This window comes from Gadus chalcogrammus, chromosome 13 (genome assembly GCF_026213295.1).
Source record: "Gadus chalcogrammus isolate NIFS_2021 chromosome 13, NIFS_Gcha_1.0, whole genome shotgun sequence".
Taxonomy (NCBI): Eukaryota; Metazoa; Chordata; class Actinopteri; order Gadiformes; family Gadidae; genus Gadus; species Gadus chalcogrammus.
Window position 1 is genome coordinate 9,101,948 of NC_079424.1, and position 16,053 is coordinate 9,118,000.

Genomic DNA, 16,053 nt, shown 5'->3' on the forward strand with positions numbered 1-16,053 from the left:
GCTATCCCATCTGTATTTGATCAGAATGGGCCTTAGAATAGGGTTGATTGAGGGACATCAGGCACGTCCTTATTATTTATAGGAAACTACCAATTAAGAGAAGCTGAAACCACTGGGGGCAGGAGGTAGCTGTCTCTCTAATCAATAACAATAATCATGATAATAATGAAGACAATAATAAAATGGCCTGTTTGGTAATCTAAAATACAATCACAGTATACACAATCATCTGACTCTTGTATCACAGAGACAGAGACAGAGAGAGACAGAGAAATGAAGAGAGAGAGAGAGAGAGAGAGAGAGAGAGAGAGAGAGAGAGAGAGAGAGAGGAGAGAGAGAGAGAGAGGGAGAGAGAGAGAGAGAGAGAGAGAGAGGATGGAGAGAGACTTAGGGGCAGAGGGAAGGTAAAATAGGAGAGGAAGAAATGATGGAAGGAGAGAAAAATATGGGAGATGACTTTAAGCATGTGTGTGTGTGTGTGTGTGTGTGTGTGTGTGGGGGTTGTGGTGGATGTGGTGTGTGTGTGTGTGTGTGTGTGTGTGTGGTGTGTGTGGTTGTTGTGTGTGCATGCGAAAACGGGAATAGTGATGTGTGTGTGTGTGTGTGTGTGTGTGTGCGTCAGGGGAATGTATGTTTGTCTGCGAGATGGTTTTAGCTGACTCTGCAAAGATTTGTAGCACCAATAATCTTCTGAGGGGCAGGTATGTTGTTACGCAGACACAGACACACACACACAAACACACACACACCAAAGAATGCACAATATCCGGCACATTCACACATAGATATCTTTTGAGGTGCGAACACACACATACTCATGCACACACACACAAACACACACACTCGCACACGCACACACACACACACACACACACGCACACACACACACACACACACACACACACACACACACACACACCCAGACCCCCCCCACACACACAGGCACATAAAAGATCTATAGACACCTAGCCAGTGAATCAGGCGTTATGCTGACATTGTCCTTATGGTCTTAATAAAGGCCTGATGATAAGAATAAAACGTTCTGCACAAAGCCGCTAAAACTTTCCATCAATATTAATATGCCATCTGAAAAACAGCTCACTACCAATGTCTCACTCTCCCCCAACCCACTCTCCCTCCTTATAACCATCCCTCAAAACAAATGTCTCCCTCCCATTCTCTCTCCTTTAACATCACTCTCCACTACTGTCTTTCTCTCGCTTCTTCCCCTCTCCATCTCTCTCCCTCTCTTTCTCTCTTCAGCTCCCTCACCCTCTCTTCAGCTCTCTCTCTCTCTCTCTCTCTCTCTCTCTCTCTCTCTCTCTCTCTCTCTCTCTCTCTCTCTCTCTCTCTCTCTCTCTCTCTCTCTCTCTCTCTCTCTCTCTCTCTCTCTTCCTCCATCTCAGCTTGCTCTTACTCTTTCTTACCACAATCAGTCTCCAATACTGTCGCTCTATCTCCCTCTCTCTCGTAGCATATCTCAAGCATATACTGATTTATTATAATGGGTTTTAAGAAATAACCATACACACACCCACAAACACACCTTCTAATTGTCCCCCGACCTCCAACCAAAGAAAGGCATGTGAATCAATCATCAACACCATAACATACAAACACAACCTGTCTACATAAACCCTTTATCAGTTTACTCTCTCTCTCTTTGTAAATATATCTAGCTCTGCCTGTATGTACATGCATATGTACGTTGTATGTGTGTGTGTGTGTGCATGCATGCGTGCGTGTGTTTGTGTGCATTTTTACTATGTGTGCGTGTGTGTGTGCGTTTGTTTGTGGTTGTGTGTGCGCTTGTGTACTGTGTTTGTGTGTATCTTTTGTGTGTGCGTGTGTGCATGCATACTGTGTTTGTGTAATTTATTTTGTGTGTGTGTGTATGTGGTTGTTTGTACTTGTGTACTGTGTTTGTGTGTTTTTTTAGTGTGCTTGTGTGCATGTGTGTATGTGTGTGTGCGTGTGTGAGAGTGGACAGTACTCAGCACCTAGCAGCTCTCTAAGTGGACTGTCAAGCATTTATCTTAGAAGCAGCTCAGTCCGTTATTCAAGCATGTGCCACATCTGCCAAGCGGGGGTCAGGCCTGGTGTGTGTGTGTGTGTGTGTGTGTGTGTGTGTGTGTGTGTGTGTGTGTGTGTGTGTGTGTGTGTGGTGTGTGTGTGTGTGTGTGTGTGTGTGTGTGTGTGTGTGTGTATACGTGTGTGTTTGTGTACGTGTGTGTATGTGTGTTAACCTCACCAAATTATCTGAGAGTAAGTGCAAGGTTATTGCCTGGCAACATTGGAGCACTCAGGAATCTCTACACTGACACACACAGAAACAGACACACGCACACACGAAGAACCATGAATGCACACGAAAACCCAAACACACATACACACACACACTCACACACACAGACACACACACACACAGACACACTCATACACACACAGAGAGACCCTCTTCAGAGCTATTACTAAGGTTTGGCCTCGTAAGCATGTCCGTCAGTGATGGAAACAGACGGACCATTCCCCAGATTGACATCAATTACTAATCGTCTGCATTGACTTGTCACAGCGGGGGTCCCTGCGTGCGGTCCAACACAGGGAGTCAGGATGTCTCGTTGAGCTGTCTGCTCGCTTAGAGCCACTATTTGTTTGCTAGAGTTTAATAAATGTCTGAGGGCAGGTATTATTTTATTAAGCGTTATGGGTTCCGTCTCGGCTGTCATAACACCAGATAAACATGCTGTGTTTTTAAGTGAATCCCCCCCCCCCCCCCATCGTCTCGTGGATGCTCCTCCAACACATCCAATCATGTTCTCTAAAGAACCGATAGATACGTGCTGTAACTGATCATCTGTCCTAGACAACAAGACTCCCTTTCTCACGGCATCCGTTAACCCTGAGGGTTAACGGATAACCCGCAGGAACTCCATAAATCAACCCTGGACATTTCCAAACATCGTCGTCAGTTTAGTAAAATACGCCACCCCAATGATTGAATTGGTACAAAATGTTTCACATGCAACTAAAAGGTACGCAGACCTACTATGTCGTAGCATGTGAAACATTTTGTACAAATACATTCTGATTGAAAACATGTGGTGCCTTTCCGGAGCATTAAAAACAAGATAGCAGCATTCTACACACATAGGCAGGGTGCGGAGTGTGTTAGTAGTGGTTCTCTGTGTTCCAACGGCGACAGACAACACAACACGTATCACGGTTTCACACGCCAGATCGTGGCGAGGCATGCTACGAGTGATGAAGAAACACATCGACAATGGCCGTGAAACGATGACTCAACGGTGACATCAGCATAACCTACCCATGACACAAGGATGAAATCACAATCACGCAACAACAAGGGAGCGATCCCGAAATCTCAACGCACCGGTGGTATACGGAAGACATCATCGCGACATGAGGATGAGGTAGCGGTGACGTGTTGCGAAGTTAACAACGAAACAATGGCGTAACAATGACATAACAATTACGCAACAATGACGTGACAACAACGTGACGATGACATCTAAATAACAATACAATAACGTAACAATGACATAACAATTAGGAAATGGAGGAGGTACAAAACAAGGTTTGGGCTGGGATGGAGCGTTTGATGGCTAGAAATAAACATACAATACCCCACGCTCAGAGTTCTCCACGTGTGTATCTCTCTAGCGGAAGGGCGGGGCAGGAAGGGGAGGAGCCAAGGACAGGAAACAGGATAGAGAGGAAATAGAGAGAGACATAAAAGGAGTATGAGACTCGAGTCTGAGAGCTTATAGCATGAGAAACCATGACATCCCATTATTTCCATTTCGGCATTTCAAAATATGTGAAACTCTTTTTGTGAAAGCTTTTTCCCATCTCTACCATTCTCCACTTATTTTTTGTCGTGACATTGATGTTTCTTTATTACTGTTTCTTTATTACTTTATAACTGGTACGTTCTATTCTAATATGTGCTTTAGGTCTTTCCTCCGTCCTATATTTTATTTGTGTTGAATGAAGAAAATAAAATAAAAACATAAATATTAATACTTTTCTTTAAAGTGGATTACCTGCAAGGGCATTGGATTTAATTAATTATTTATGTCATACAAGTGAGGAAAAATTAACTGAATATCTCCTGCATAATGTATGAGTTGTACTAAGTCATCCTAATGGTACATTATATGACCAAAGCCAGGCATTACAGAATTAGCATCGACTGGATCAGAAACTGCTTTCCTCTTCATTTTTATTTAGTAAATAATTCACAGCCATAAAAAAGAACATTTCCTAAACTGAACAGTTGTCTTAGATGAAGTTTGTGAGATAGAGAAGTTAAATAAGATGTTGTTTTGCATCGGTGCAAAACCACAGTTCAGTGTCGTCCAAATTATGAACTCAAAGAAGGATGCTTAGAAAGTGCAGGATAAAACAGGTGTGTGTGTGTGTGTGTTTGTGTGTGTGTGCGTGAGTGTGGAGTGGGAGGGCGGGGAAGGAATGTAGGAAAGGCGCCTCGAGATGAGATTCATGTTGCTAGCGCTTGGCGTGTGGTGTGTAGCATGTAGCATGGAGTGAGTGGAGAGTGGTTGAGTGGGAAGTGGGCATGGGAGAGAACGATGGCTTGGTTGATATTTTGGAAGCAAACCTGTTTCTCCAGGTACATGTGTTATTGTGTCTGTTGACACAGCATTTACTGCACCAACCACCTGAACACTATATCACAAAAACACCTAAACTCAACAAACTATCCCTGTTTCTGATTCCAAATGCTCCATAACCATCCTGGAATCATGTGGTCATATATTCAATTAAAAGACGCTTTCATCCAAGGTGAGTGACAGTTGACTTGTTTAGATGTCACATGTGTGTCCGCCTGTTTTGTGGCTATCCCTCGCGTGAGGGCGGTCTTTTGGTTTGTTTGTATGTCTGACCCTACTCCTGAATTCCGATGGAGTCCACCGTCTCTGTAGCTGTTGTTCTGCGTTGAATACTGATGGTCTTGTGGAGGCTCAGCCCCAACTACGATTCTCTCAGGCCACTCTATGGCGTGAGGCTGCCTTCGTTCAAACTAGTCATGAAGAACAGCGCAGAACATGAAATACCTGGCGACGTCCACAGTCCTCCACAGCCTTCGGGTTTTGTGGAAAAACTAAACCAATGGGAAATGGCTTTAAAGCTATGGCTGAGATTTTTCGACATCCAACATGTGGACTCGTCAGACCAGAGACGGAGAGAACAGTATGGACTCTACAGACCCGAGAAGTACAGAACCGTGCAGACTCTACAGACCCGTGAAGTACAGAACCGTGTGGACTCTACAACCCGAGAAGCAGAGAACCTTCTGGACTCTAAAACCCAGAGAATAAGAGAACCGTGTGGACTCCTCGAGGAGAGGAATTTCACTGTTTAACTAATCCTGACCTGCTGAGTCTCACGGGGACCAGCTGCCAAGGACATTAAGGAGCTTGAAGCACGCAGGATTACAACAGGAAATACTTTGGCAAATGTTTAGCCAATAGAAACGTCTGTGCAAACAAGTGACTTAACGTTGTCAAAACCACCCTTCATCCACATGTCCATCTGGACGATCCTGGTGGTGGGTGTTTTCTGTGTTAATTGTGTGTGTGTGTGTGTGTCTGTGTGTGTGTATTTGTGTCTCTCTCTAAATGTGAATACTCTCCTCTGTTGCCAATGTCAATATTGGTTTTAAATACCTAGAGAGCATGAACACAGACAAGCACACACACACACACACACACACACACACACACACACACACACACACACACACACACACACACACACACACACACACACACACACACACACACACACACACACACACAAGGCACTCACCATGCACACACACACACACACACACACACACACACACACACACACACACACACACACACACACACACACACACACACACACACACACACACACACACACACACACACACACACACACAGTGTGTGCCAGTGAAGATAAGGCTAGCGACCATAAAGCAACTGATCTGGCACTAACAGTGATAACACAATTTATGGCCATTGTCTCACAAAGTACAATTACTCCCACACAGCTACACACTCACGCACACACACACACACACACACACACACACACACACACACACACACACACACTCACACTACAGCCACCACCACACATACACACACACACACACACACACACACACACACACACACACACACACACACACACACACACACACACACACACACACACACACACACACACACACACACACACACACACACACACACTATGGATGGGCAAAATGATTCTTTTCCGGGAACTAGTTCTTTCAGTTCAGTTCACTATAACGATTCGTTTATTTGATTCGTTCGTTTTGATTCGTTCGTTACGTCAGATTACATCTTAAAAAAAATAAAAAATAAAAAACATTTTTTTATAATTTTTTTTTTTTTAATTGGTCATGGGTCCAGATAGGACTGTCAAGACCGCAGTCCGCCGTTTGGAGATGCCTGCTATATAGTAAGTAAAACGTCCCACCAATATTTATACCACTTGCTTACTCTCTATATTTCATTCATGGTTTTACATTTATAATTTTATTTTACTTTACATTTAGGCAAGGCAAGGCAAGGCAAGGCAAGGCAACTTTATTTATATAGCACTTTTCATACACAAGGCAGACTCAAAGTGCTTCACATATAAACATTGTTATACATTAAAAAAGAAAAGAAAACATATGCAAAGAAATTAGTAAAATAGAAAGTTAAAAAGGCTTTTTAGTAAGTAAAATTGAAAGTGAGTTAAAAAGGCATTTTAGTAAAATAAAGCTAAAGTTTTTATTTTAAGTATTTATTTCTTCATTGTTCAGGCATTACAGAACTTGCATGGTCATAAATAAAAAATACGAACTGCAGTTTAATTTCTTTGTTTGTTCTTAAATTGACGTAGAATGGAGCAAAGACTCCTGGGATTGGGAAATGCGTTTATCCAATAAACAGATGGAGGTCAAGTCTATTTTCGAAAAAATGTAGGGGGATATATGAGTCGAATGGTATGACCCAAGATACGTCAGACAGAGAAAGCGCGCATATTCGACGGTACCGCCTTGTCATTGGTTTACCCAGGTGCCATTCCAACACCATTGCTACCTCTCATTGGCTGAATCTTTGAGAAAGTTGTAGACTCAATCAATGGAAGTCGCGGGGAGACGGAGCTCTGTTCGTTTGTATATTTTATTTACGTGACCATATGTTTGGTTTATGTTAAAAAAAAAGAATCAAAGAACCAGTTCTTCTTGTTTTGGGGAACCAGTTCTTGTCGTTCACGTTCGGGATTCGTTCGTTGTAACGAATCAGTCGCGACCGACACATCCCTAACACACACACACACACACACAACTTCACATGCAGACAAACTCAAACATACACACACACACACACACAAACACAGCTACACACGCCGCCACACAATGGATCCCATGTAATCTTGCCAGCCACGCATATATAATCTAATTTTTAAGTAGTTTTTCTCATTGTGATGAGAAAATACTGTGGGTGGGTGCGTGTGTGTGTTTGTGCGTCTGCGTATGACTGTGTGTTTGTTTTGTGTTTTTTTTTTTTTTCTGGTTGTGTCTTTGTATGTTCGTGTGTTGAGGATGAAGACTATAAAGTCCAATATGTGCTGCTTCTACCAATATAACATCTCTCTATGACATGAAGAGCCTATGACAAGTGGACGATTCCTGTCTGAGTCTGAGATTTCAGTAGATTTCCTCAGAGTAACTACATAACTACACAGAGTAACTACATTTTGGCCAGATACCAACCATAGGCTAATTCCAATCTAACCTCTTGCTAAACTAAACATTCAACTAGCGTGAGTTCAGGGGACGGTTGCACCGGCTTTGCCAGTGTTTACAATCTAGCTTGATAGTGATTAGTAGCAACGTGGTTATCAGCAAGTTGACGTGACAACTATGCTTCGGTTCAGTTCAACATACACCGACCTGGTGGGGCAACTGGATGTAGTTAACTGCTAGTTTGAAACTAATCAGTCGTTACAAAGCACTTTTTAAGGACTTATTTATAGCTGGTGCCACCAAGTCAAGATCTGGAACATCATATTATAAAAACATGAATCATTTATTTCAAAATACTTCGCGCTGACAAGTTTTTTGGGGTCTTCTGTGATCAAAAAACCAAACTCTGTCACAAAGTTTCTGGCATAGCGGTCCAAACGCTTCTCCTCAAAGTCCTACCCTGACAACATCCTGTGGTACTGAATTAATGGTTCCACAGAAGTGAGAGCAGCCTTCAATGCTCGTATAGATACATTAAACAAGGAGGTGAGGGACCAGCTGGAGAACAGCTTTATCAGAACTAGGCTCTGTAGAAGTTTCCACCACCTGTTCATTCCAAACACAACAGCGTTTGACCCTGATGTTGTGGCAAACCCACCAGCACCATTATCCGTGCAGGGTTTACGTGAAAATATGATCGGTATTCCAGTGTTGTTTTTTTAGTTCGGGGGGTGATTAAAAACTATCTTGGTTGTAAGGGAACCCTTGAAAGCAGTTTCTAGGGGGAAGTGAATAATTCATGATGTCTCCGCCTTCGATCCGTGTTTAAAACCAAGCGTCTGGACGGGCACTTGGTCTACCGTCTGTGTTGGGAGAGCAGCTTGGGACGAACATAAAAGAGCTATTAGGAGTGCGGTTCTTCGCGACTACATCATGAGTAACATCCTCTCATCCCCCGCACTCTACCCCGCCCCAGGATCAACTCAGCCCTCTGCAAGGTCCGGGAACACGTGTTAAGACGGCGCCGGGAGATTCATCGGACACCAAACGTGCTCGCAACGCAGCCAAGCTCTGCCCAGAAATAATTGATGGCCCTTGAAAGGCGAAACACTTTGGATTGGAGAAACAGAGCGTCTGGCCCAACAGGATGAAATATAGATGACGGCAGAAGAGTAGCCGTGATGGTGTAGAATGATGATCGCTCTGCATTTATCCCTGTCCCTTTGCCCTCGCTGTCTTTTTAACCTTTACCTTTACTTTATCTTCCTCCCAGTCCCTGCCTCATTCTTTCTCCCACAAGCACTTTCTTTTTTTCTCTATCTCAACCAACCGCTCCATCTCCACAAGGTAATAAGGGATCCTCAAGATTTGTTTATTTTAGTTTGATGGTTGGTCTTGTTCCATCGATATGTTAAGATTGTTTTGGTGAATATTACGAAGCTTGTTATTTTCCCGATTTTGGAATGTCCTGCTAATGCTACAATTGATTTGCTTGCATAAAAATATTCTTGATAAGAATTGGGCTGATAGTAAATCAACTTGAAAATATTGAACTCATCTTTGTTAATATCAAGACCGTCTTGAAAATATTGAGCTTTAATATTTAGTTGCACTGCAAGTATTTTGGAATATTGCAATCGTTTTGCTGATGTTTAGATTGTGAGGCCGAAGGGCATATTTCTTTTATTTCTCATTGCTTATTTCCGCGCCCCGTTTTTCTGCATTCCCGTCGCTCTTTGCTTCTGACCTTTGCCCCCTGCTCAACCTTTAAATATTGATGTTGTTCTTTAAGCACATAGTTAGAATAGTGCCTTGCATAGCATGGACTCCATATCTTCACTTAAACAATCAGTTATTCTCCTCCCTCATGCTTGCCCTCTCTCTTCCTCTTTCCTATATTTCTTTACTTTCTTTTTGTCTGCTGGTGTGTATCGTTGACCTTGACCCCTGTGAAGCCTCTTTAATGTTTATGGGCTTTTCTCCATCTCATTAGCATATCATTAGCATAATACACTTGACCCCTTCATCCTCTCAGGTGAACTAAAGCTCTTGCTTCATCTTTCTATTGATCCACTTCTGCATTACCCTTCCTCACTCCAGATTTCTGTGTCTCTGTCTTCTCTTTTTTCCGTTCCTCATGCGATCTCACCATCTGTTAAATATCTATCTTCGCTGGTCTTTATTGTCGGCCCAAAAGGACCAGGTTAGCATGCTGTTTGGTATGCTTTAGCCTGGGTTAGCCTCTGACTAGCATATCTGCTGAACCTGACCTCTCTGATTCCTGTCTGAGTCGCTCTGCCCCCGGCTCAGAAAGTAATGAAATTATTCAGACGAGATGCGGGCCAAATACAGGCACACCTCTCTCATTCTCCCATCTATTTCTCTCTTGTCACTCTTCCTCTATTTCTCTCTCCTTTCCCTCCCTCTCTAAAGATTGATACACATTTTATTTTTTGTTGGTAAGATCCTCCGTAAAGGTCCTCAGTTCCAGCCCCATGCCAGCTACCGGCCCCATGAATGACATGTATCTCTATTTAGCGTAAATCACTTTGGATGAAAGCGTCTGCCCAATGACAAAATAATGACCGTAATAGTAAACGGTTAACATTGACGTGCCATCGCGGTGGTCTGCCGACGGCTGACGGTGAGTCCCTGGAACCGTGATTGGTATTCAGCGGAGACACGGCATGGGCCCTGGACTGAACGCACCAGAGAGGAGCTCAACAAAGTCTGCTAATCCCGAGTCTCCTTCTGCCTCACTGTCGCCACGGCGATCTGGGATGACGGACGCGAGGGTAATGAGGAGTGGCGGGAGCCCTCAAGGACGGTGCTAACGGCCACAGACCCCCAGGGTTTACGGCGGCACACAACCAGGCGCTCTCACGGAATGACAAGCAGCCGGCTGCAGTTTGATAAGGGGGCGGAGCTTAGTTTTGATTGGCGGAATTCAATTTTCTTCGTTATCCGATTACTTTTGAGTTTTTTGGATCCTGTTGTCATTAATCCGCCGGCCCAGATGATAAATGATCCCCGGTTTGCTTTCTTAAATCGTGTGTAAATATACAATATTACAATATTGTTGTCATTGTTAATTGTTATTATACTATACACATTTCTATGAAGGAAACGCTGAGAAAGAAAACAAATCTAATATTGATTTACAATAGCTGGTACGGTACCCCAGCACAGCTATGACTTCAACATAATGCCCAGAGTACTAAAAAATATCAGATTAGCATACAGCTGTGTGTGTGTGTGTGTGTGTGTGTGTGTGTGTGTGTGTGTGTGTGTGTGTGTGTGTGTGTGTGTGTGTGTGTGTGTGTGTGTGTGTGTGTGTGTGTGTGTGTGTGTGTGTGGTTGCGTGATTTATGGTGGTAAATAGATGGTAAAGATATGAATCATAAACCAAAGTATAAAATGGCAAAAGATATGGTAAACCAATAGTGATTCATGAAGCAAAATGATGAGAATGGAAGGAGGCTGGAGGTGAGATTAGGTGAAGAGAGATAGAGAGAGACAGAGAAAGAGAGCGCGAGCGCGAGCAGGGATCAAGGTAAGCCAGAGTGCATTTTACCAGAATCACCTGGGCCTCGATTGTGTACTGTCAGTTTTACATCAAGTATGACCAACAAGCAAGTGAGTTAATATGAAACTATATTAAAACTGCTGTGTTGCCCTGACACCTAAACGTATACATTTTAACACTGGTGAAGTTATGAAAGAAAAATACTTACATTTCCATGTGTGCAATATAATGCATTTCTTCTAATCAGTGTGATGCTGTGATTCCTTTTAAGGTTACACAATTGTCTTTCTTGTCTGTCTGTCCATCAGTCTTTTTGTCTTGTGTGTGTGATAGTGGAAAAGGTCATGGTGAGGTAATCATTTGCTACGGTTAGAGTGACGTCATGGTGTGGTCATATTATGGTCAAATCCAGGTCACGTTTAGGTCGCACCATAGGGTGGTGGGGTCATAGTGAGGTCATACCTGCGTTTGAAGGTGAGCAACAGTCCCAGCAGGATGATGATGAACATGAGGACTCCAGCGATGACGCCCGCCATCTTCACTGTGCTGTCCACCTGCTTCTCTGGCTCCATCGCATCAGAGTCCTGGGTGGAGGCGCCTACACACACACACACACACAGACGCAGACACACAGACACACACGCAAACAAAACACACAGGTACAAACACCACACAAACAAACAGAGGTACAGAAGCACAAACATACATACACACATAGAGTGACGCAGACAAACACACAAACACACACACACACAGGAAAGATCATAAAGAGGAGCATGGAGATATTACCCATGGGAAGTCTTCTCAGACTCAGGGACACGCAAACATGCACATGTACCCACACACATACACACAGCGAATGTCTGCTGTATGAACATACACGTCATACCGTAGAGGATAACATAAAGACACATATCCTTGAGGATCCCAAGGTGAATAATGCACACAAAGGAACACACACAAAAAAACACACCAACACACACAATTCAACAGGGAGGAAAGCCACAAGCACTACTTGACGATGCTGCGCCGTTTCGCTTGAACTTCTGCGAGATATACCAGCAGATTGATTCAATTGGATGGTTTGTGAAATACCCGTCAGAAACACGTATAGACACAAGCAACACCCACAACTACACATGATAATCAACAAACAATATGAATCATCTTCACTTAAAATGAGCCGTGGTCACACTGTGGAGCAAAAATAGATATATTCCAGTCTCCAGTCAATTAATTTGACAGCCAGGATTAATGAAGACATACATTTTAATCAATGTCTTGTTTGCCTAGCCATTTGTAATTAAATAATGAGAAAAGAAACATTTTGTGTCCCTAAATGGATACAAAATGACAGTAAAGTGAGGGAACTGTCAGACCAGGTATTGAGTAGTTTCTAGCTAAGAAATATGAAACACACACACACATTTTCCTCTCTGGGGTAAAACCTTGCAACACACACACTGCTTGACATTGTGAACACACGTCACAAAAAAATGCACACACATACCGCTAAACGTAATGGACATAAGGACTCATTTTTCTTTTCCAGTTGCAAAGTCCACCATATGGAGGGTTCAGTTGGCCATGACAATCCGACAATATCCACACATAAAGCGTTAATATATACACACTCGATACTCACACATCAACACAACACACCCTCTGTGTGTCAAACATGAGCATAATTGATTCACAACACCTGAAAACTCATACAGCCACACATTGGAGTCAGTAAAGGATGAATATGGAGAAGGAAGCTGGATGAGTGTGTGTGTGTGTGTGTGTGTGTGTGTGTGTGTGTGTGTGTGTGTGTGTGTGTGTGTGTGTGTGTGTGTGTGTGTGTGTGTGTGTGTGTGTGTGTGTGTGTGTGTGTGTGTGTGTGTGTGTGTGTGTGTACGTGCGGGGGGAATTTAGCAATAGAAGATCAAAAAAAGAGCTAAATCTAGAACAACAGCAGGTCTTTCAACATGCACAGTGTGAGTGGACCCAAACTACAGTCGCAGTATGTTCAGGGAATGTAATGAAAGGAAGGGAGGGGGGGGACTCGCGGGGGCGATAAAGGGGAGGTTGGAGAGGAGCAGAGAGAGATAAGGGGGGTGTAGGAGAAGAGCATAGTGCACACGCTTGCCGATGAAACTGTTCCTATTGAGCACCAATCAGAAACATCCTCTTTTCCATAGAGGGAAATGAAAAGAGGTATCCTGAGCTTGTACTGCTAAACCCCTGCAGATACCCTGGACCACAGACCAGACAATAGACTGCTCTGTTGTCCCGTTTCATCCAACAGCAACCCCAGAGCTGAACAAAGAGTGTTTAGCTGTCTGGAATTTTGACTGCAACCAATGTTTCCTTCAAGATCAAGATGAATGGCCTCTTCTTCAAAACAGGAAGAAAAATGGTTTTTCGAAAGCATCTGCATCGGCCTGTGCCCACACACAGCTAGTGAGCCCAGCATATATCATACACGCTACATCATTAAACAGAGCTGGAGGTCAGGGGTCAACCATCACATACATCTCAGCCAGACCTTGCTGTGTGTCACCCTAGGGCATAGGGAGAGGTCACCTAATCAAAACAAACACATCTCTGTTGTTCTGGCGTACCTCCCGGACAGGAAGCTACTCCCGGATCGGGGAGGAGAGAGAGTGGAAGGTCAGACATCCACGCTCGAGGTGTTAATCACAGCGAGGTGTCAATGAGAGCAAGGCAGAGAGAAATAATGAGGGGATAGAGCAGATACAGAGAGAGATCAAGGGAATTAACCCGTGTGTTGTTCTTTCTTAGGTTTATTTGCCTATAAGTATTATTCTTGTCAATTGATGAACGTGTTGGTTTATTTTAGAACACCTATTGTATATATCAGGCCTGCTAATAAAGCTAACTGAAGTGAGTTGAAAATGGATAGAGATAGACACAGAGAGAGAGAGAGAGAGAGAGAGAGAGAGAGAGAGAGAGAGAGAGAGAGAGAGAGAGAGAGAGAGAGAGAGAGAGAGAGAGAGAGAGAGAGAGAGAGAGAGAGACTGAACAGGAGTGTCATGTCATCCGTCTGACTTTGTTAATATTCCCTTTGCAGCCATTTGTGTGGGTCTCACCTTGACAAACCTAGACCGCCCATTGATTGGCTTACTCAAGGCTTGGGGGGTTCCATTTAAACCCACGTCTCTCAGCTCCGCCCACTCAGGGGCACGCCACATAATAACGGGCTTCAAATGTGATCTAAGACCTGTGTCATGTGTGTTTGGAGACCAAATGCACAACCTGTGCTTGTGTCTTCATGGGGTCAATCCAAAAAGGTAATCAAGCAATTGCTGGGTATGCCACTACGATCACTGATCAGAGCCAGGGGAGCTAGCATGTGTGTTTGTGTTAGCATGACAAAGCCTCAGAAGATATATACATATGTATGGAGGCATGGGCGCTAAGCTAACTAGCAGTTAGCTACAGGGTGTGGAGGCATTGTGCTAAGCTGAGCCATTTGCTATTGGTGTGGAGAACAAAAGCCTGCTATTTATTGCAGATGTGTAGAGGCACAGCTCTACCGTAGCTGCCACAGGTGTTTGGAGACACCATACAATGCTAACTAGTCATAAGCTGCCCCCACACCTCGCTCCCTGGGACATTTATCATCTCACAGGTGGGTGAACCCTACTGACTGTGCCGCGACCCGCCGAGCCACGCTTTGATTGGGTAGAGCAGGTCATGATGTCACAGGCAACAGCCCCAATAGGGAGCGGGTTCAGCTGGTCGGATTGGACAGCTTGGCTGCTCCCCGGCCAATCTGGTGAACTGTCGCAAGGTTCCGACCACGGGGGGCAAAGAGAGGGCTGGGTTGGGTGGTCAGGTTGCCATGGACAACGAGGGGGTCCTATTGAAGTGGTGTTTGCGATGAAGAGAAAGAGAAGAGCAACCTAGGCTTGATGAGGAGAGATAAAGGACTAAATCTCCAATGAACTGAACCATTAGTTAGAGTTGCCAGGTGTTTTTGTTCATCAATAATTACTTGCATTTATTATGTACTTTTCAAGGTCGTCAATGCGCTTCGCATAGTTGTTAGTTCTGATTAATTAATCTATCAAAGAGTAATTTCAGACGTATGCTTAAGTCGTTTTCTACATTCTTATACAATTTGATATATAATTTGATGATTGAATGATAATTTATTATGTACTTTTAATTATACATATTATATACTATAATATCCGAATAGTTATACTTTGGTCATGCAAATAATTGCGTCTGGTCCGTTATTTACATGCGCATTGACAGAAAACAACAGAAAGTGAGGATTTTGAAAAAAATAATTTGACTGTTTATTTGACATTGTTAATTGGTATTTCTTTTCGGTTTTTTAATCGGTTGGCGGTTACATGGTTGGCTGTATCCCAACTACTTTTATTAGGGAGAACAAATATGTCATATTTGTAAAACTCGCTGCACAACAGGGTGTTTAGAAGGGTGCTCAAGCCTTGGAAGTGATTATCTTCCATAGCAGAAATAGCTAACCTTTCCCAAGCCTGCATTATATTATTATATAATAATAATCTTTATGTACACTCCGGTGTGGAGTCCTCTGTCTCCAACACAGGGACTATCTGTCTACTGCAGAAGGTCAGGCAACAGCACCCTGTTTGTTTCTCTCACTCTTTCTCTTCCTCTCTCTCTTTCTTTGTTTCAATTTTCCCTGAGAGAGAAACCTCCAGACATCGATTGAAAGGCAAAAGATGTTAAG

General features: G+C 43.5%; 1 protein-coding gene across 1 annotated transcript in view; it reads right to left on the reverse strand.

The window, feature by feature from the left end:
* Positions 1-16,053, reverse strand: part of ptprt (protein tyrosine phosphatase receptor type T) — a 193,648-nt gene that overhangs the window by 61,174 nt on the left and 116,421 nt on the right. The window contains exon 18 of the mRNA XM_056606519.1: positions 11,784-11,919. Coding sequence (XP_056462494.1) covers positions 11,784-11,919 — 136 coding nt within the window. The remainder of the gene's footprint in view (positions 1-11,783; positions 11,920-16,053) is intronic.